Here is a 24,404-nt window from a genome sequence, read left to right on the forward strand (position 1 = left end):
CTGTCAGGAAACAGAGTATAAGGACAAATAATCTTGAAAAGAATGAAATATGAATTAACGTGAATATCGCATCAACATCAACAAATTTTGACAAACGATTTGAATATATAAGAAGTGGCCCAACAACTCGACATAAACGCTAAAAATAAATCATAGGAAATAGAGCGACATACATTTTCTGGGCACTAAAGCAAAATGAAAATCAATAACAGAAAATTGTTAAAGCTTAGTCTGAAAAATGTGCCTACAATTTATTGAACGATTTGCAGTTAAAAAAATTATTCTTGGTAGTTCCTTTTAATAGTAAGGATTCAATTTTAATCTTTCATTTTCTCGATTTCAACGGCATCGAATACTGTGGTTGTTAGCCTCGTGTTCTGGGTAGGTTATGATGATAACTCCACGAGCCACTAAGAGAGCATTGAAACTTCCCCCAGCCCCGTCAGCCATGTTACGTAGTAGAATCGATCCGCACTGTTACCGCGCCAAATAATCTATTATTAATTCTTATAATATTGAGTTACAGTAAAAAAAATCATATCAAAATAAGTTCGTTCATGATATATCTCAGAATCTTCATAATCTTATGTCATATATGTGTATGTGTAACCATTACAATTATATAAGTATGCATGAATAGTAATAATGTCCTTAAAATGACCTACAATTTACTAGTCAATTGATGAAATACACTGTTCTTTGTCGAGGAACCAATATTTCGGAAGAATTTTTTTCGTTATTTTGGCTAATTGAATATCCATACTTTAAAAACAATCAAAAAGTTAATCGCATCTGAAAAACTGATAGCTATAACTCTTCCAATCGAAACATACAAATATCTGAATATACTCAGAAGGTAGGGCCTTTGGTGAGTGATGGTTTCATTAGTGTATTGGTACTGAGTTTTAGTGACACTATTCCTGAACCCAATATATATTTCCGATGTATGAATTTAATTTTTTTGGGGGTTGCTAGTAACATGTTCAGTTCGATTATATTTAATTTTCTGTCTTATTAATATATTCTACCAAAGATATTGTATAAATAATATTCACGAATCTTTTGATTCTAGGGAGAGTAGGATGTCCCCATTTCATGGCTCCAGAAGTAGTCGAGAGGCGGCAATATGGCAAACCAGTTGACATCTGGGCTGCAGGTGTTCTTCTTCATGTGCTATTGTCGGGGACTCTTCCTTTTCACGGTAGTGGACGAAGACTGAATGAAGCTATCTGTAGAGGAAAATTACAGGTAAATAATTTTTGTTATTTTCTGCAAATGTCAATTTCGAAATCAATAATACCAGTCATGAGGCAATAAAATTGAAATTTTCAATGATTCGCATGGTAGTCGTACTCAGAAATGTTTCAATAATACAGTTGGTGATTTGTCCTTTTAATTTGCTTTCAACTGTTCTGCAGTGTTTTTGACTTTTCAGGTGTTTCATACTTTATAGTTGTAACCTAATTCAGGATCAATAAAGACAGTAAAACTTTTCGAACATGGCATTATATAACTCGAATTACAATATTCTCACCATCTATTTATAACAACTTTCTATCTATCAACTGTCTCTCATGTTTATAGCTAACAATTGATTTATTCAAATAGAATCTGCAAATTTTTTTTGCTAATCGTCGATAGGTTTCCATCTTCGTCTTGACTTTCACCCTTTTTACTTCGCCGCCATTGCCAGGAAAGGCAATTTCTGGGTAAATCTTCATCGATTTTACAGACTATGTAGTCGGCTTGTGGTTGTGGAACTGCTTATCATAACACTTTGTTTTCACCAGTCAGGGAAGATATTATTTGATGCACCGCCTTCAGAAACGATCTGCAATCTTCCATTGTTAAACATTCAACAGACGCTACTCTAAACGATCGAATCAGGAAGTGGTTGGGAGTTAGGGTTTATTCGTCGGTGTGATCTGAGAAAATATGAATGAGTGGTGTTCCATATAAATTGTATTCAGAAATAACTTCATTGTGCGATTTTCACTAAATAGTTTTACAAAAACGCAACAAGGTTTTCGCCATACAATGACTTCTTCGGACGTATCTTTACTATTGAAAATCTCGCAATGAAGTTATGCTATGGATTTTCATCAAGTATCGGCCAATTCCATCATACATATAAAGTATGTTCAGCTTCAATCAATAATGTTGAAAAAACTTTTTTTTCGAAAATTTCACAATGATTGTTACTCAAAGGGTTCTTTTCATGGACTTCACCAGTCTTTTCCAACATCCTCCCATGTGAGGAGCTAGGGGCTCTGGAATATACGCTGGATTCCTTTTCCAGTCATTTTCTTCACCATCTTATTCTGGTCTACAACTTGCTGCTTCTGAATATATAACCCTTGTATTTAAACATGTAAATAACACCCCGTAGCATTTTTTTAAAGATATTTATGGACAGTGACCATCATAGGATCAAAATAGTATATTCCTGTGAAAGTGAGAAGTAGGGTACTAATGACGGTTGTGAACCTCCTTGCCACTCAAACTTGACCTTGAATGACGCCACATGAGCTTGAGCGATGTGCACGCTATATGACCTTGAATGATCATATACGACCTTGAGCAAAGTGCACGACATATGACGTTGAGCAATCAGTTTGACCCTGACGACCGATTCTGCTCTTGATTCATCACCTTGAGCTCGAGCCCTACCATATGACCTGGAATAAAACCTCGTAGCTTCACGTTGGATTGAAGTGGAAGGGATTGAGCTCTTATAAGAAGTGTGATGTTAATATTTCAGTTATTTCAAATTCTCCTCATGATCGTCTGGTAATATATACGAGATGTAAACGTGTAGTGAATGTGGAAAAAGTTTCATTCGGAATGAAAACCTTGTAATTAGCGAGATTCAGATACTCCCGCGAATGATGAAGAGTCATCAACATCGAAAAGGCAGAGGTTTAACCCTTTAACAATTCCACAAATGCAGACATGTTTGTGCTGCAATTCGACTATTCGACTATTGCAAGCGATCAGATGAATGTATATAAGAGTACTTTGCAGTATGGGACGCACGAATATTTTCACTTAGGGAACGATGTTGTACATTGTTATAACGTGCATTCAAGTGTTGAAGTGTGAGCTACAAGGTGAATGGTCAAAACCACCAGATGGATAATTTCACATGTTTCAATGAATTGAAGCAGACAATATTGAAACTACCCGAAGACGTTTCAGTCAGTGATCCATAAAAATGTGGATATTAAAATGAAGGTGTTTGGACTTACTATTTCCAAACTAACGTGTTTGTAAAAGTGAAAGCATTCAATAGTCCCAATCAAGTTATTTATCAATCGAATGATCGAATATTAGTAAGCATGGCCTCTTTGGAGGTTCTTCTTACATTAAGAAAAGTGTTGTGAATGTTGTCAATTAGGGTCACTTACCGCTTTGTAACTTCAGTTTTGTATCCTGCCAATGTGAGAATGTGAAATTCTCTCATACCTTCACTTCTCCACGTTGTTGACTGTAGCAGGTATGGATTTTCTCCAGTTGAGTTAGAAAATATTCCTTAATTTGAGGTTATGAATGATTGCTCTATCAATGTTTATCGTTCAGAAAATGATTTCAGAAATGATAGAATTGAATAGGAAGAGGTGGACCCGTCATGCTATTCGGAACATAGATTTAAGACACGTGAATCTGCTGAATATAACGGATGAGCTGGTAATAGTCATTCTTTCGTGATTGAAGATTCATCGTGGTCGGTATCAAATATATGCACACGATCATAAAAAGTATTTTTGTGATGGTTGTACTTTAGTAATGAGTATTGCGACATAAATTGAACGATTGTAATCACATATCGACAACACATTTTAGAATTGGTGTATTTGGTTAATGTGTACCTGAGAATATTTTGAAATTGGAAAATATCGAGAAACACTTGAGATAGTTCCATTAGTTGTATACGTTGATTTTGAATCTATTCTTGAGCCAGAGCATACAAATTAGCCAAATTCTGCTAACTCTTTCAGAAATGGAACTTATCTTCATGAAACACACGCATTCTCATGTTTGATAGTGCTTTTTTGATGAATCTATTTCTAAATTCGTATTATATAGATGGGTTGATACGTCTGAAGTGATTGTTTCAAAAATATTTGAAAAATTTCTTTCCAATGAGTCTTTTGACTGCTGAAGAAGAGCGGAATTGCCACGACATGTGGTATATGTGATAATATATTTAAAGAGGATGATATACCGAAAAAGAAAGAAATGGAGATACATACTCCGTTTGTAACCTCAACCTAACTTCATTCTGATAATTTCCTATCATCACAGTGTGTATGATTGTCATTTGTTCTTAACAGATGAATGCACTATTGAAAGTAAAGCTGATGTCATCGCTCAAACTGAAAAGAAATAAATATGTTTCTTTCACGAAACATTCATTCATGGAAGATAAATTAAATCAATATTAGCAAATAAAATAATGTCTTTGAAATTGATGTTCATCGATGTATCTATCGATGAACTGCTGTTTTTCTCCAAGAGTTAGGCGATAATTTAGATGAAAAACCTTTTCTGGAAACCCGAAAATATTTTCCGGAAAATCATAAACATGAGACAGAAAGGTGATTTCCATACAGCTTTATGATAAAATGAATAATAATAATAATTTTATTATTCTCAAGAAACACACAGTTTTTAGACACGTCAATACAGTTTCTAAAATAGGTTTGAAAGGATAAGATTCGTCAATATAGTTTTAAAAAAATGCTTGTAGGTAAATTAGATTTACAAAAAAATACAATTTAACAAAATAAAATTCCAATCTTATAAAAATTGACTAAAATGTAAAGCCATGAGCTTTTACAAATTATAAATCACATAGCTAACATATATGTCGAAAAAATCACTTTCGGGGGCGCCAATACACTGCCTCTGGATGAACCCATGTTTATCCTTTACCACAATAACCATCCCACATAGAGGCATACAACATTTTGAAGAGATCGTTATTAGAAAATATAACCAGCACTTATCACGATAGACCCGAATTAAATGATTGGAACGAGAAAATAAATTTTTAAAAAGAATTTATTTTACAAACTAGAGACGACTGTCTCTTACGAGAGCTACAAACAGAATGATAATTAATATAATTTTAACTGGATGCTAACTGCATGTCGAGATAAGGGATTCCTGGAATATCTCTTACTCAACTGAATCTCCGTGTGAATGGTCGTATCATGGGAACTATGACCACGTAACTCCTCCCTCCTTAGGCCGAAAAAATAATGGAATTATTTTGGCGGCTTGGAACCATATCTTCGTCATTGGTATTTTCTTCTTTTTGGGGTGTTTTGAAGCAACAATATTCCAGTATAAGGGTTTTAATCTAATTTTTCTTGAAAGCTGCCAATATCAGGACAATTATTGTGATAGTAACTCCTGCAAAGGCGCCAAAAATGGTAGTGTTATTTTCGGAGTTGTTAAATTTGTGGATTGGTGGTCTAATACGCGTTGAAGACTTGATGGAACGTTCTTAAGGCCATACGGAAGTCTCAAATACTCGTAGCGTCCGTGTTCTACATTAAAAGCCGTTTTTTGGATTGAATTTTTGGCCATCTCGATTTGATGAAAACTGCTTGCCAAATCGAGGGTGCTAAAGTACTGAGCTCGTCCCAGTTTATTTAAAATGTCGTTTATGTTTGGGAGTGGGTAACGATCACTAATGGTTTTATCATTAAGTTTTCGATAATCGACTACCACACGCCATTTTGGCTTTCCGGAAGCATCCATCTTTTTTGGGACTATCCAGACCGGGGAAGACCAGGGACTACAGCTTGGTCGTATTTTTCAAGCATGTCTTTTATTTGACGCTGAACTTCGCTCTTATGAACGTATGGATACCTGAATGGTCTGGTATGTATGGGTATTTCGTCTGTGGTCTTGATTTCGTGTTTAACCTTGGAGGTGAATGTTAATTTATCTCCAGGTTTCAAAAATATGTCTGAAAATTCTTTACAGAGTTTCAGTATAGCATTTGTTTCTTCCTTGTTCATGTGGTCTGTACGTATCAAATCAGCGATATTAATTTCGGTTGCCAATTTAGGTGAGTCCGTCTCTGTATTTTCGAAAGTTTCGTTAGAATACATTTCGAAAGTAGAGGATTGAAAGCTCTCTACAGGAAGCGGTTGTATCAATTTCACTGATATTGTTCTATCGGTGGGGTTTTGTACTTCCATAAGGGCGTAACCATTTTTTGATGTTGTCAATATTTGCGGAATGAAAAGATCATTGAGTGTTCCCTCAAGGGTAAGAATTTCACCTTCAGGAACTGTGACAGGCAGATATTTAAGTACTCTTTCTTGTGGGTTGACAGAGAAAGAAAAATTCGTATCTGTAGACTGTCTGAACTTGGAATGAATTTCAACATGATTTCCTATCAGTCTCTTATTCACAAGGTCTATATTCAGGTGCATATTTACCAAGTCTGTTAATCCTAAAACTCCGTCAAAGTAATCGTGGAAATCAAATAAAATAAAAGTAATTTCATAGTTTGTGTTGAACTCTGGAAAAGCAGGTATCGAGGCTTGGTACCTTACTTTCTGACTTCCTAAAGCCGTTTTGATAATAGTATTTGAGTGATAAATTTTGTTTGGGAATAATTTTTCAATAATAGATGGTTTAATAATCGATCTTAAACTTCCAATATCGATTAGTAGTTTAATAATTTTATTTTTGTGACTAACTTCGACATACGGTAATGCATTGTTACAAAATGCATTGATTTCGGCTAAGTATGATTTTCGCATTGGGTTGTTAAATGAAAATTTCCAGTTTCATCACAATCTACGTCTCTTAAGTATTCATTCTGAAAATTTGGTTCGTTTTCTAAATAAACAGCATTTTCTGAAATGTATGCTTCTTCACTGAGGTTGGGATTATCATAAAATTGTTGATCAGTGTCATTATATTGGGGAAATTCATCGTATTCGTTAGAAAATAATTCCTCAGATATAAAATTCGGTTTTTGACTTGCGGTAACCATTTTTTGAGGGTTTCGGTAATTATTAGGGTTCCTAAAAGTGCTGTTTTGTTGAGAAAAAGGTCTTTGAGACATTTTTGTTTGGTTTCTTGATATAGTGGACATGGGTTCCGGTTTCGGTAATTGATTAGGTGGAATATTTTTTGGTTTATAAACATTCTGAGGGGGTTCGAAAGCTTCTCGGTTTGTAGGGTATCTTTGCGGTGGTATTTGTCTGGGTTGGATATTAATAGGTTGGCTTGGCCAATTAGGTCTAGTTGAGAATTGTGGATTGAAAAAATGTTGATCATCATTTTCGTTTTGAAAATTTTGTCTTTGAGGTTGTATGAATCTAGGCCATTTTGGTTGACGTTTGGCATGATGGATTGTCTACCGAAAGTATTAAACTTTGGTTTATAATCGTTTAACGAACCATACATTTTTTCAAAAATTTCGAACTCGTTTACGTATGCTATGGCATCTTCCAGTGAGGCTGGCTTTTTAAGATGCATATTATTTCTGAAAATACCAAGACAACCAGCAATGAAAGTACTGAGGGCTACTTTATCGTAGTGAGTTGTTTGGTAAAGTTTTTCTTCTGGAGTTAAGTCTGGGTTGTTACTGACTCTTTGAACTACATTACTTTTGATTAATTGAATTCTACTACCGAAAGTCATTAGGTCTTCTCCTCTAAGGGGTCGACTTCTAGTTAATTCTTAAACTAAACAGTGCAAATCTCTCCTATCCGAAAAACATTGTTTCAGAGCAGATTTTAAGGCGTCCCAAGTATTAAGTTCGGTTCTGTTACCAACCATATATTCGGCTTTACCTGTCAATTTTTCTTGAATACATTCAAGAACGTGTTCATCAAGTGAAGCATCCTTAAACACATTGTACGCGTTAACTATAGCATCGCATCTACTGATAAATTTGTTCAATGTATTGCTATCACCATCAAAAGTTTTTAAATTGTTAATTCTAGATTTGAAAAGGTTCCAATTTATTTGAGTTGGTTGGGGCGGAACTGGTGGAACCATTGTGGGTTGAAAAGTATTATAAAAATTTTCAGTATTATTTGCTGAACTTTCTTGAAATGATAAACTATTCAATCGTGATAAAATATCTTCAATTTCACTCATAAATAAATAATTGTTTTTCTCAATAAATAGTTTCTTAAAATAACTCGTCTCGAATAGACAACAGTTTGTTCGCAATGAACGATACTATATATCTTCGCCGAAGTCCTTAAACAGAGGGTTCGTGAAGGCAAGAAGGAAATATTTGGTACTTACTTGTAAGTTCCAGTTCCTTCTCCGTTGATTCCTTGCAGCTTCCATGGGGCTCTGTCGTCTCCTTGTCCGCTCGTTCTGGGTGGTCCTCGAAGGATTCTTGTTGAATTTGTGCTGAAGGGGTTGAAACTCCACGACGCAAAAAGTTCGTTTTCACGCTGCACAAATCCTACCGACTGCGCCAATTAAATGATTGGAACGAGAAAATAACTTTTTAAAAAGAATTTATTTTACAAACTAGAGCTCTCTTACGAGAGCTACAAACAGAATGATAATTAATATAATGTTAACTGGATGCTAACTGCATGTCGAGATAAGGGATTCCTGGAATATCTCTTACTCAGCTGAATCTCCGTGTGAATGGCCGTGTCGTGGGAACTATGACCACGTAACTCCCGCAAGTTCAATAACGAATCCACGGTCAGCAGGATCACGACCTTTCTCGTTCGAGGTTCAACTCGCACTCCCGGTACCTCACTTCATACCCTTCGGCATTCCCAGGTGAAAATTATCAAACATCCCAAACTGTCTACCTTATACTTTTCTTATTAAACTATCTATCCTGTGACCGTGGTTACGTTTAGTGACCAGATGTCTCACCTCGGACCCAGGTATACCGCTATAAGCCTGGCAAAACATAATCGGCTTGAGTCATAAACAACTACTCTGAATTTTATCATTTAAATACTACTGCAATGAAAGTCTCGACGAAAGGTTTTTCCAGGGAAAGTTCCAACTATTGTTTCGTCTCCGTAAATAAAACTTATGGGGATAAAATACACAGAACACGGAGCGAAACCCGAGAAAACAGCTAATATAAGTTTCTTTTCAATTATAATTCTGACGAGCATCATTCATTATGTACTTGGATATAACGAATCTAAATGGTCATAGTATGTCTCAATCACTAGCTTCTGACGGATTCACTTGGTTGACCTCCGATGGAATAATTCAGCTAGATATCAATAGTATTCCAGATGATAACCCTCAAGCATATATTCTTGAAGTAGATGTGCACTATTTTGTCGAATTGCATGGTCACTATTCAGACTTACCATTTTTGGTGAAAAGTATCATACCACCTGGTTCGAAGTCCAAAATACATGAACTCGTACCGAATATAAATGATAAAGAAATATATCCTCATTATAGAAACTTGAAACAGACGATCCGTAATTGTTTGATGGTGATGAGGACTCGTGTAATTCTCAGATTCGATCAATGGTTGAAAAAGTATATTAATTTGAATTTGATTCTGGGAAATGAGGCTTCGAATAAGTTTGAGAAGAATTACTTCAAATTGAATGTCAATTACATATACGGTAAGACCATAGTGAACGTAAACAATACAAGAGACATTCGAATTGGTATACATTGGGAATCTATACGAAGAGGTATAGGTGCCAATGCTTTAATAACTCGCCCTAATTTCAAAACATTATCCATATTTTCGGAAGACTCTGTCGTCATACATATGGGTAAAGTTAGAGTTTGTCATAACAAACCATTTCATTTAGGGTTTTAGATATGTCAAAACAGTCATTTACGACTTTTCCTATGATGTCATCAAAACCCATTATAGACCTCAAGCTTCTCTTCTCTATACCGACAAGGATTCTTTGAAACTGACATACAACTTTTATGATTTCATCTTTGGGAATGTTGATAAGTTTGATACTTCCAACAATGCGTTGGGTAATGAATTTAGTGTGCCAGTTAGCTAATCGGTGATTGAAAATATGAAGGATGCCCTCCCGAATATTTATACGCTGATGTGGAATGAAGTCGCTCTGTTATATAAGGATATCAAGTGATTTATAGTTCCAAAACTACCAAAACATTACCTTGGGGCCACAATGATATCAAAACATCACAACACAACGGTATTAAAACGCCGCATCAAAATATACTATCAAATCATTAAAAGTGAGATCGGCTAATTTCCATGCCGCCCTTCTTATAGCAGAGTCTAAAATGTAAAAATGAATTTGTCTCTGAATGAATTCACTTAGCCATTTAGAATATAAACATGTTGAAATTGAAGAATTAATCAAACTTTGTTGGAAGATCAATTACATTTCAAGATTATGTATGTTGTTGATTAACTTAATTCAAACGCCATTCAAAATGGCTGACCAGCACACAAGCTGGTAAAGAGCTCTGCGATAAAAGAGCAAACAGTAAGACTTTTGAATGTTGTAAATCCAAACTAGTTGTGTTACAGTTTGTATAAAATGCGGGAATCCATTTCACAAAAGTTGTGTGGAAAAAAAAACAATACCATACATTAGATGAAACAAGAATAGTGTGCTGCAGTGAGAAACAATCAAAAAACATCCAAGGATATGTGGCAGCAGAGCAACAAGGTCAATAACAAGGTACAAACGGTGATAGCAACATCAATAACTCATTAATGGAAATTGATTTGCTGGGGAAAAAGTGATGTTCTTAACAAAGGCCAACAAAAACTTACCAACAGATAAAAACACAAATAACAAAAAAGATCTACTGGTAACAAAAACGAAATATCACAAGTGGAATACCCAAATACTACAAAAACAAGTGACTCATATGAAGATCAACCACAAATCATAAATACCATAAATAAACAAAGAACTGGATACATAGAAAGTGAAATTGAACCTCAAACCGCTTTCAACAACAAGGATAGCATTGAAAAACCTGAAGACATTTTCATCTTTTCTGAAAGCAATAGAAAAACACGCAAAAACACAAAAAATAAAAATATTGGCTGTGCTGATGAAAATGACGAAGAATTCACTGGAGAAAAATCAAAAGTCTGGATATATTCATACAGAGTCAAGAGAAATATGGAGGACATCAATATAAAAAAAAATTATAGAGGAAAAACTTAACAATGAAACAGTCATAGTGAAGGAACTTGCAATTGATAAGCAACGTCTTAAATGTTTCATGGTAGGCACCGACTTCATACACAAGGAAACCTTATACGATATCTTCTTTTGGCCAAAGGGAGTTGGATTCAAAAGATTCGACTTCAAGCGATACAATAACTACAATAGAACAAGTGAAGAAAACGATTTTTCAACATAAATCATCCCAATATAGACACAAGTGAGGCGCTGGAACTGGAACATGTACATTTTATGTTTTATCTTAACTTCCAAAGTATCAGAAACAATTAAACCCTAATAGAAGTAGAACTTGAGCATTACTCATATCCACCGTTCATTACGTCAACTGAAACTTGGCTATTAGGAAATGAAATAGGTAGCTTTCCATTTGAAAATTATTATTTGGTGAGTAGTTTTTGTCGTAACACATATCGAGGAGGGGGCACTGCATTATGGGCAAAGAAAGGTTATGAAGCAACTTCCATCTCTCTAGATCATATATGTACTGAAAAAGACTTTGAGGTCTGTGGTGGAGGCTTCGAAGCCCACAAAATAGTTTCCATGTATAGACCACCTACCGGTAATCTTCAAAATTTCTTATACAAAGTTGAGATGCTTTTAAATGAAATATTCACAGTTAGTTCACAAATATGGTTAAGCGGAGACTTCAACATTGACTTCAGTACCCCTTCTATAGAGGCTGATAGTATTTTGAATATCACTGAACAGTTTGGACTAAAATCGACAGTAAATGACTACACAATAATAACTTCATACTCGAGAACCATAGTTGATAATGTTTTTACAAATGTACAGGCGATCTCTTCAGTAGTAGACACACCTATTTCTGATCACAGACTTATTATCACCTCCGTTAATAAATCACTGTTGAACCTCGCTGCGACAGAAAAAGCTTGTAGGTACAAAAGAATATTTTCCAAAAACAATAAGCAGCACGTGGCAGAATTATTCGATTCTGAAAAGTGGATCTCTGTTCATGATGCAAAATCCTGCAATGACAAATATAAAAACTTTAACAATATTCTCGCATCTCACTTCAATGTAGCATTTCCCTTGAAACACTTCCAAAACAAAAGTAAAGCTAGCAACACCTGGGTTTCGGAGGAAATAAAAGCCTCTAGTTCATTATTGAAGGATCTATATATTCTTCAAAAATACCACCCTGATCTAAAACCTATATATAAGCAAAGGCTCGCTGAACATAAACATCTTATTGAGAACGTTAAAAAGTTACACTTCAGTAATGTAATCCAACATTCAGAAAACAAAAACAAGGCCTCCTGGTCAATTATCAATAAACTTGAAAATAAGGAAAATTCAATGCGACCTAATATACAAATTCTGCAGGGGAATGAACAAATTACAGACCCTGGTAAAGTTGCAAATATATTCAACAACTTCTTTATATCAGCCCCCCAAAAAATCATTAATGACATTCCAAAAATCCCCCTTGAAGATTCTGCAGATATGCCCAATAGAACCTTCCATGGTGCTACTGCCATTCACAGAAAATGATATGATCCACATCTTTGCGAAACTGAAAAACAAACACTCCGCGGGAAGAATAACAATAACTATATAAAAATATGTATAATAAATATTTCGTTTATTTAGGTGAGTGGGAAAATATGGATTCAAATAACACGGTGACAATTTTGAAAATACTTTTGAATACTACTTACTCACACAATCGATCGCTTCAAAAACACTTCACGAACTTTCTTCGAAAGCTTATGATAATGCCTCTTCCATATTCTCTGTTTCACTATCACTGTCATCATTTACATCAATAACGAATTCATTTCCACCATCAATTTGGAAGTGTTCAATCTCCATATAGTCTTACTTTCTCAATCCTTCTGCTTTCCATAACTGCTTGATGTTTGTTTATTATTTTAAATCTAAATCCCAGTTTCTTTATCCAATTCTGAAGAGTTTGTCACAGCAGCTTACGTTATGGCCGGAAGTATTAAATTTTTTTCCTTATGATTTCAGTTGTAGGAATCTCATTGCTTTTTCAACAGTCGTATATTGTTTCTTTCAATGATTTTATTAGACAAACATCCGAAGGTTTTGGTAATCCTGTATCACATCGCGTCTTGCGTTCATAAGATTTGTTTTTGACTATTTTATGTACAGTTGAGAAAGGAATTTCGATCAAATCTGACGTTGTTTGTAATAGTTTGTTCCGAAACCAAACTTGAGATGTAGATTCTTATATACATTGAAATATATTATCTGTGTTTCAATATTCAAATGCATCCAATTCTCATTCACTGGTATCTCTTTTTCGCATTGTTCACCATCGCTTTTGGAATCACTACAGTGGAAAAAGTCTGCGTTGTTATCACACTCGTTATTACTATTAGTACTTGTCCAAGGACGCCACATTTCAAATAGATATCAAAAGTTTTGAATAATTATAACTGCACCAATATCGAATTTCAACACTCGAATCGCGATCAGTTCCTGAACTGAAAACGACGGCGATAACCATCCCCGCATTCCTGATTTCGATTTGCCACCGTAACATGACTTCAAATTTGATTTCATGACTCTTCAGTCCATCATAAAACTCTGTTAGTAAAAATTGTCCAATACGAACCGCCAAGTCTACAGTCCACTTGGACTAGTTTGCTGCCGGTTCATTTCTATATATTGTTTTTTTTTTACCTTTGAGAGTGTCGGCAACTTTAAGAGTGCACAATACCGTTCACTTCGACTATACCTTTCAGTAAGATTAGGCTTCTTCACGACAGGCTGATTCTAAAGTGGAAATATGGCAATTATCCCAGCAGGTGTTTAGGCAAATGTGTTTCCCTAGACTGGCCTGCTGGATTACTGGATATGATGCCCCCAGATTTTTTGTGGAGAAAATATACATTACACAATGGCAATCTATTCCATAGGTTATAGATAGAATAAGTAATGATCTTTTCCTAATTATGTGAATGTAGGTTTTCACGGCTGGCGTTAATGTCGTCAACTGTTGTCACATCAAGAAGAGTACTTCGACCACGCTACTGAAGGTGACTGCCGTCGTTGCAGTTGAAACGTTTGGACCACGGCAAAACCCAGAAGCCAATCAAAACACCTGTCCAAAATGCCTCAGAAACATTCCATAATGTGATAAATGAATATTTAACAAACTTCATTATTGCCTTTGAGTTATAATAATAATAATAATAATAATAATAATAATAACATGAATTTATTCAATTTCCAGTACAAGGATCAGTCAATAACAATTTGAACAATCTGAACAAATTCTGGAAACCCACAAAGGACACCCTTTGCGTGGGTATTACTGTTTTATTCACAATATTCACATTATAAGTCAGAACAGTGAGAGTGAAATGGATTTGACAATTCAGGTTATGAAAATGTAAAAATGTGGAAATCTTAAATGTTGGAAATGATGAATTGTAAAAATATAATCATGTAAGAATGTAAAAAGGTAATATGTAAAAATAAAATGCAAAAAAAAATAAAAATGGTGAATGGTAAAATGAAAATGCAAACATCTAAGAAGTATAAAAATTGCAACAAATGTTAGGCTGTAAAATGTGCCATTATTTGCCAAGATTTTACAATACTAATGATGGAAGGAATCTTATACATATATTTGACAAATTAATGTCCCAATTTACTAATTCCCATTTTATTAGGTAGTTTTAACAGTGTTCCTGCGTGGTATAAATAATTTTAGTGATGAAGCCAAAGCCTTGCCTGGGCGAGGGTGTTCTTTCATCGTGTATGGTTATTGAATAATTATAGGTATAATACCAAATAAAAAAGAGTGGAGTAGTGACATTAAACATTGAAAAGTGCATTTGATCGTAGACATATACACATTTTTGCAGCATTTAAGAAACACTTAAGTAATGTATGCGGTTAAAGAAGCATAAGAAAAAATATACAGAAATATAAGGAATATGATCATGAACATGATCGCATTTCATGCATTAGAGGGAGCAATTAATCGATGCATAGAAATTCTATGTGTTTCTGAAATAAAACATTTGACTTTTTTTTTTAATGAAATAGTTGCAAGATGAATATATGTTCTCTGAACGATTGTTTTTGTTGAGCATGTCGTGTCCAGTTGCTCACTGGTTTTAAATCCTTTATTATGCTTGTGATCTACATAGTTCAGTTTTGTTCGTTTTTTGTGTTGTTCCATAACAGTTCCTAGGTAAAGTTGTCTGAGGTCGAGCAATTTTGATTTTTGAAAAGTGTTTCCGATGAGTATTCTGTTGGTTTTCTGAGGAGAATTTTTTTAAATTGTTTCTATATTACATCAAATTTTTTCAAATGTGATGTTGCTACTCCGCCCCAGCCTACTATTCCATATGCAAGACGAGACTCTTTAATTGCATAATACATTGTTTTCATTCGCGAGGTATCTAGTATATTTCGTAAGTACTTGAATTTATAAAGTGTGCTCCTCAATGTTTTAGTAACCTGCTCAACATGATAGTTACGAATGAACATTTCAAACAGTTTTTGAGATAAACTTGAATGTGTATTTTCTCCTGAAATTATGAAAAATGAAAATGTTGGATGGAGAATAGAAATACTTATCATACAAGTTTTTACAAGATGGTGGCTTCAACTTTTGATGAATTCCTTGAAATTCTGACGGTCTGTGAAAATCTAGTGGCAAATCTGGTAACACATCCAATATTTCTTCAATAAATCTAGTAACTTTTGAGCAAATATAGAAAAAAATAACAGGACGGCCTTAGATTTCATTATGGAGATTTACGTCGGAAAATGATCATTTCAAGTAGTTCTTTGGTGGATGTCGAAGCTTGGCTTTGCAACGAACTGTTTTGGGGATGGTTGATTATCTTTGATATTTGTGGATTGAATCTTCTGTCGAACTTATAGATGGCGTTTTCTTAGGGTAAGATGTCACTGCCTCAACTCACTTCCTGTGTTGGATGAATAGAAAATTTACTAAGGATACATCTCTTCAAACGAAGTAATTATCTTCAACCGTCTTTCCTTCCTCAAGCAGTTATTGATGTAAATGGAATTTCATTAGTTCCGTTTCGTATACTTAAATCGAAATTTATATTCATTTAGCATCTCGATTCATATAATAATTGCCATCTTCTGTGCCTTAAATGAATAATGGAGTTGAGTCAGGCTCACAAGTGGCATTTAATCTTTAATCTTGTTCAACGACTCCGAAAGTTGGTTCAAGAATATCAAATCAACCAAACTAAGATGAGGTAGGAATATTAAATTTGCTGTTCAGTTGACAGATTCGTACCGCTATCAAAATTCTACCCCGATACTTGGGAAACAATCGAGGGTTCATTGGAAGTGCGGCCGATGAAATTATGAAATCAAATGAGATTGAAAATGATGTGTCCCTCCTGATTATATTTAGCTCTTGGATAACTTCGTTGCATGCAGATGCCGTCTACATCTTGGTAATTACTGGCTTTAATTTCGTAACTGACTTTACAAGACAAAAAATGTTGCATGGGGGTGTGTGTATCTTTGCGAGAGAAAAGCTAAGATTTGAGCTATCAAATATGTTACAGGACTATCTCGAGTGGCATTATGAGATTGCTGGGTCATTTATCACAGTTGAAAATATTTTTCTTCTATGTTTGTATCGATCTACGGATTTATGAATATTGCACTACATAAATCTACTGAGAGTCTTAATGAGATGCATCTTAGCAAAAGTATTATTGTAGCTGATGATTTTGATTTAATAATACAAACGACGCTGATGCAGCAGCGTGCAGAAATGCTCTTCTAGTCTCCCAGACCATAAAGACATTACATGTTCTTTTTCATGCGAATGTATTGAAAATTCTAACGATTTTTTCTTCTGTCGCATAATATTCAAAAAGTTTTTGTAGGAAATATTATTCAATTTGCTCATATCAGTCACTAGTTGATTTACAACGTCTTGAAAGTAAATAGAGAAATCCTCATTTGACATGGTATCGTTTTGTTCATTTTTATTATTAGTTCTATTGGAACTTTTATGGTCCTGAGCAGCTTCTCGTTTATGATTTGCATTCAATGAGTATTCCTAGTTAGCCCTAAGTTTTGCTTACTAAATCATTTTTTCATATACATCGCAATAGTTTGAACTGCATCTAGTGTATGTTCAGTTTTTTTATATTTTCACAGAAGACAACTTATAATTCTAATTATCTTTTCTTTCTTCATCGTCGTCTTCCGACCGCCCTAGTATTTCAAAGTCCTCTTCTTCATCGTCTTCAACGATATTTGACTCCAGGTCTTCCATAATTTCGGGGTCAATGGTTGTCTTCATTCACAACGCTTCGGTATGGTAAAGCATTGAAACAAGCTTGCCCATTACATTGGCCCTAAGCTGAAGAGTTCGGCAACCTCGAATTCCTGCATCCACATCGCAAACCACAATCACTCTCGCAGTTGCAGCATATTATGCTGCAGAATATTATGCAGTTTATCTGAAGCAGGTGCTAACACTGTTATGATAGGTTTCAGGAATTCTTTACGCATTGTCCAACCCCATTCCTGAGGTTCCAAATCATGCCCTAACCAAGTTTGAATTGATAATAGACACGATTGAAATGTTGGTGAGCTGCTGCACTTGTTGGTGGAATATTTGAGAACTGCAAAGTTTTATTCAGTTTTGTATATTCGACGTATTGTGCATAACTAAGATGATCTATCACATCCACAGTTTTTGGAGAATTTAAATCTGAATTGAAATATCATTTGAGTATTTTCCTTAACAAATCTATAACTACGCGGGCAGGTAAATGTTATTAAATAAATTGATACTTGATTACAAAAAGCGAAAAACGAGATATGCAAAAAATCGAGTTTTGTTACCTTTTACCTTATATTTTAATAGTCGCTTATACCCTACCATATGTGGGTTTTGAGTAAACTTCAAGACATCAAAATACAAGTTTATACCAGTTAATAGCTGGTATCTCGAATTCCGAGATGCTTACTTAATTTTGACTAAGATGACTAGTGTACATTAACTTATTTCTAACTAACTAATCTTAATGAATCTAAGATGCATTAAGATAAGTTAGACAAGTTAACAGCAACAGGCATCTAGATGCCTATGACACTGTAGAAATAAGTAGGTAAGCATAATAATAATATGAATAACGATGGTGGACCAATACCTAATAGTATACTATATAGCTTGTTGAAATAATATTTTATTATCAGATTTACCTGACTGTTAGATAAGGCAATATTGTAACATTAATTCAAGGACTAGTAGATAAAGCAACATGTAAAACTAATTTCAGAAAATTAAGACGCAGGTATCTAGCAGAGGGATCTATGGTATAAATAAGGGCAATATTATATGTAATATACTGATTGATTCGACCGGTACTTGAAGAAGATCCATAGTGATTTCAAAAACTACACCTCCCGATTTGATCTCCACAAACTTTATGTGAAAAAATATAATCACCACATGTTTCGCTAGCACAGTAGCTTTTTCAAGTATATGAATTCATACACTTTCATATACTTGAAAAAGCTACTGTGCTAGCGAAACATGTTTTGATTATATTTTTTCGAATAAAGTTTGTGGAGATCAAATTGGGAGGTGAAGTTTTTGAAAATATGTAATTTCGTTTAATCTTGCTCTTGAAGACGATTACTTGTTGATTGAAACACGTGTCGAGGTGTTAAAAATAACAGTTTGGTGTTGGGATAAAACTCCAGTAATAGTCAAGTTGATTTAGTTTGTAGTCTTGTAAATCCATTGTGTCGGCAATATGTGACATTGTCAGTAATGTTGTGAACGCCTTTGCGGATGAAATGAGTTAGACCCGTTAATTTGTTTAAAAGTCTAAGATTTATGAAAACCATGTGAATATACTTTTGTTTGCACATTAAATTTTCCACAAAGTTTTCATTCCTGATCCAAATATTCTGCCAAAAGTTGGACTAGAAGAGAAGTGTTTGGACCAATTGGTTCTTGACATGGATTTCAAACAGAAATCAATACTGTTCAATGTTGAATTCATTTAGGATTTGCTTTTTTGTTTTTGTCTCGAAGTTCAATTTGAAATTACATTTCAATAAAATTTGTATTGAGCCAGGAAATTTGCATATTTCAGGATTTGATTGAGTTCTGATGTAAAAAAGGATGGACAATATGAACGATACTGCGCATCCTCCATGGGTTCCAAATCTAAATAAAATGCTATGAAAAACTTTTCCTGGAAAATATTCCCATTTCTTTTGAATTGATGCCTTCACTTCAACACAATTATACTCTGTTTCATAATGGTGACAAATGATAAATACTCAATATATATTGAAAACGCTAACAAATTACTCAAACAAAATATTGTCATTACGTTATGCTTTGCCACAGCTAGTATAGGTGGGTCTTAAATTTTTTATGAGGTCTTGGATTGTTTTATATCTGCAGTGGCATGCGTTTGGATATTTATTCAAAAATACTGGTCGAAACTATTAACAATGTTTATTTATTTATATACAATCAATATTGAATTGAAATCAACAGTTCGATTTAAAATATTCCCATTATAATGAATAGCTATATGCTTATTCAATAAAATATGAGGTATAAGTGAAAATTATGATGTTTTCGTTAGATGAATGCAATGAACCTTCATCGAATGTTATGACTGAAAGTTCTACAATTTCCTCTACTGAAGGGTCTAATTACCACATGTTATCCTCTTCTTTCTCAACATGTTCAATAAATGTTTGTCATTTATTAGAATCGACATTTTTTAAGGACTCCTCAAAGAGTATTTCATCATCTTTCATTTCGAATGTCGTTTTTTATTGCAGTTAAACCCTTCGCTTGAGCCCCAACGAATTCAATGGGATTGAGTTCGTAATGATAATGATGCAGACCCAGAATAATCATATTTCATTTCTGTGCCATCTTGTCGACTCGATATTTCGTGAAGCGAGTTTCATTTGAGCATAGGTACTATGAACAATAGTTCTCATTTAATCATACTTTCATAAAACGGTACGTTTTTTATCGAAACCACTCATATGCTGTTCTCTCAACTTCACTGGAATGATAACTTGCCACGACGGTATCAGTCAGGTAGAATGAAGTCCGAAATTTGCTCAAAATATTTTTCAAACACGTCGCTGTTCATGTCTTCATGGTAATAGTCAGAATGCTTCAACTAAAATATCAATAAAACGCCCTCAACAAAACCATCAACTCTTCTAATAAATATTACTGGAGTTTTTTCCCAACACCAAACCGTTATTTCAACACCTCGACACTTGTTTCGATCACCAACTGATTACCTTCAAGATGGTCACATGGTGATTGACACGTCTCGAGGTGTTAAAATAACGGTTTGGTGTTGGGAAAAGGCCTCCAATAATATTCATCACTACACCAAAGGTTCCAAACTGCATCACAAGAACACTTTTAATGTCGGAATGTGGGCTTTCATGGTCATATTGCTTTTCAAAATATGAATTGTTTCTGAAATGGAAGATGTATTCCAATAAAATGATATTTTTCTACACCCGTACTCTAACAATACACTTATATGACCATAATCCGTTTCATAATAATATCCATTATGATACAGATTTTTCATAACGATACAGATTATCAACCAATAGAAACCCATAATTTTTCAATCAAGAATCCTGTTCCTTTGTTTGTCCTAGATTCTAACCTAAGTAACTAATTGCTTTATTTGTCAAAATCAGTTTTCATATTACCTTCCTATATTATCAAAATGTCTGAAAACAGCGATATAGAAGGAATAATATCATCGACTCCAATATTTTTAAAAGATCAGATTAATTACAGTTGTTATATTCAATATAAATATAATTAGAATCGTTTTAGTTTTCATATATCCATGATAATACCATTAAGTTTGTGTTTTTTTTTTTAAATATGAGTTGATTACTGTAAATGTGTTCAATACAAATATAATATTTATAGTTTTTCATTATTTATCGGGTTTAGAAAAAATAGCGTATGCAACTCTCATGTATTGGTTATTAATACACTCGCATATACCATACAAAACTCGCCTTCGGCTCGTTTCGTATCCCGGTTAATGCTCGTGTCTTAATAACCATCAATACATGATCGTTGCATAATATACTATTATCAAAGTTGTTGCAGATGCCAAAACGCCTGTAACCTGTTACAGAAAGTTCATTTCATAACTATTGAGTGAAAAGTTGATTCGGTTTTTAACTAATTTCGAAACTGGAATCATATATTTTCCAAGTAGAAACATGTAAAGCATTTTTTATGGACTCTTATATGAGAGACAACAAATCTATAAACGGTATGATGAACATATCAAATGGAAATAGATGTGATAATTTCATCATTGGAAAAATAATGAAAGAACAATTTTCTATCAGAATTTGAAAAACACGTTAGGAAATTTCATTTTGTGTGACTCACATACTTTGTGGGAAGTCTTTTCCTAACTAATTATTTCTATAACAAGATTTGTCATTTCAGTTGATATGTCAGAAAGAGAGTCAGTCATTTTTGATTAAGAGCGATTTTCTGTTTCTTTTTTTCCGACTTATATTTGAATCCTTTCAAGTTTTTCACAATCTCTTTTCGCTTTTCATTGGATAGACAGGAGCTTCATGATCAATTCATATTCTTCAGATAGTAACGTACCTAATTAAAGCACTATCAGATCGGATTGAATCGTGATGTCATCAACTTTCCAAGCGAAAATTGAAAATAATCAGGTATGCCTCATTTGAACAGGTAAGCTGTACCGGTGTGTGATACATTAACAAATGCTCTCGTTGAAAAGTATTGAAAATTCCAATTGCCATACGAAAGTAAAACCAATTATGGTTGTTTAATTAAAAATGAGCTATTATTTATTAATGCAAGTATTTCATATTTTTATTACCCACCGTATACATATAACTATAAAAAGTCTTCTGAAATTTATTAAATCAAATCATACAACATTGAATGTTCAAAATCAATACTTTTCAACCGACTACAGAATTCTCGAAAGTACATTTACCGATATAAGCCCGTCTTTCCGACTCAAGAGGGCAGTTCAGAAAGTGAATCAAGCGGATAAACAAGAAATTCAAATATTGGAAATGAATTAAGCGATACTTGCTAAGTGTTGTAATAAATAAATTAGTTTGTGATTATTGAATTATCATTGGAAATAAATTTGTTTAAGACAGTTAATTCATTAACTAGTCACAATACATTTAAATAGCTATTGAAATAATTAGTTAGGAAAAGACTTCTTGCAAACTAGGTGATTTACTCAAAATGAAATTTCCTATCGTGTTGGTTACGTTTTTTTTCAAACGAGGAAATTATCGATTCTATTTCTATGATGTTCATCTAACCGCTTATCGGTTTGGGGTCTTTCATAAAAAAGGCAACAATACACTTGAGCATCTGCAACAACTTCGAAAAATATTTCGATTCAGAATCAATTCATATTTAGAAAAGCAATATGGTGTTCTGTCCATTCTGATTATTCCAGATCTAACAACCTTAATAAATATAAAAATACTAGACAGATATATTACCACCAAGAATCCTTTCAGGGCGAGCTTGTTTATTTTCACGGATTTCTCACTCTCCCCATCTCTAGTTCCAATTTGTAACACTCGGAATGGAGGAACACCTCGAATTAAACACTGGCAATGTGTCAATATATTAAGTTTCCATCAACGTGAACGATATATAGTTCATCGTGCAATTTGGAGAAAAGAGTGGATAATAAAACAAGAACTACTCGATGGTTATTTTCTTGCAACGCTAGATGAATAATACATCGTTGTAATTCATTGGGCCGTTCCGAGCACAAGCATTAAAAATGAACGAATAACACGTGCATTAGGTAGCCATGTATTGATAGATCGTTCCGGTGATAAACTCAAGTGCGTAAAATTATATCTTTTAGATGGAAATTCTGAGTTTCTGGAACGACAGTGAAGGATAAAAGTGGATTGAAATAAATGTATCATAAAATGTGACTAACAAGGAAAATTATTGAATTTTTTTTTGGAAACGTCTTTGCAGGTTGTCATTGTACATTTATCCGTACCTAATTTGTACCTCAGCTTCAAACTTCATGAGCGTAATGTTTGTTATCGTCAGCTGACGGTTTCATCATCATTCGAGTTCTGAATGGTCAAATCATGTCAAGTGTTATTTATCGAGACTGAGAAACATGGAAAGTCAAGAGCTATTGCGCTTGACATTTCTAAAGCCTTTGACCGTGTGTGGCATGAGGATTTGCTGACCAAACTTCGATGCTATGGCGTGTCTGATCATTTTTGTGTATGACTCTCCAGCTTTCTGGAAGAACGTTTCCTGCAAGTTGCCGTTGATGGATATCTTTCAAATACTTTTATCATCAACGCTGGTGTTTCTCAAGGATTCATATTGTTTCCAACCCTCTTTTTATTGTATATCAACGACTAATTGGAATAAAACAATCCAGTATATTGCTCTGCTGACGACAGCACACTTGTCTTGTCATTTCATTTGAATTCCAGGACATTGGCTATGAATGCACATCTTCACCGGCAGCAGGAGGTTGCATATCTGAATGTGACTCTAGAGGTTATCACGAATTGGGGTGAAAGTAACCAGGTTCAATTTAATGCCACGAAAAGATTAATGTCTCCGAACCGGATACAATAAAGTCAAGACAGACAATTCCGCTTTCTGCTTCGATAAGTTTGTTGAGGGTTAACATGGACACCAATGTCTTGGTACAATCATGTCACTGGAACTGCAAAGACTGCTTCTCAAAAGTTTGGAACACTGTTCCGAACCAGAAAACTGTACACACCTCAGCAACTTTTGATGCTTTATAAAGCTCAGATCAGACCTTCTTTGGAGTACTCTGAAGCTGCTGGATTCCATTCAGAAAAAAGCCCTTTGCTTGATTTGAGGCACGAACATCACTTGCAACCTTGATAGTCTGGAACATCGAAAAAAAAAAAGTTTGGAGATTTGTCTCTCTTTTATAAATATTTTCACGGAAGGTGTTCAAGTGACTTGGCACATTCGATTCCACCAAGAGTGGTACGTATCAGAAATACGCGACGGACTGTGGCTACTCACCGTTTCGAGGTTAAATTCAGTACACCTCGAACTTCACTATTCAAGAACGTTTTTCCAAATAGCTTTCTCAAGCATAAACTGCTTGAGAAAGCTATTGCATAGCGAAACACATG

The 24,404-nt window shown here is 34.4% G+C and overlaps 1 protein-coding gene across 5 annotated transcripts in view; it reads left to right on the forward strand.

Moving 5' to 3' along the window:
- CASK (peripheral plasma membrane protein CASK) overlaps nucleotides 1–24,404 on the forward strand; it is a 624,590-nt gene that overhangs the window by 135,817 nt on the left and 464,369 nt on the right. For all 5 annotated transcript variants that reach the window (XM_074185376.1, XM_074185387.1, XM_074185391.1 and 2 more), the window contains one exon: nucleotides 1,073–1,248. In XM_074185376.1, the coding sequence (XP_074041477.1) occupies nucleotides 1,073–1,248 (176 nt within the window). The remainder of the gene's footprint in view (nucleotides 1–1,072; nucleotides 1,249–24,404) is intronic.

The sequence above is a fragment of the Leptinotarsa decemlineata genome, unplaced genomic scaffold (assembly GCF_025532065.1).
Source record: "Leptinotarsa decemlineata unplaced genomic scaffold, Ldec_3_MD MMD2_P_RNA_scaffold_2, whole genome shotgun sequence".
NCBI classification, from domain to species: Eukaryota; Metazoa; Arthropoda; class Insecta; order Coleoptera; family Chrysomelidae; genus Leptinotarsa; species Leptinotarsa decemlineata.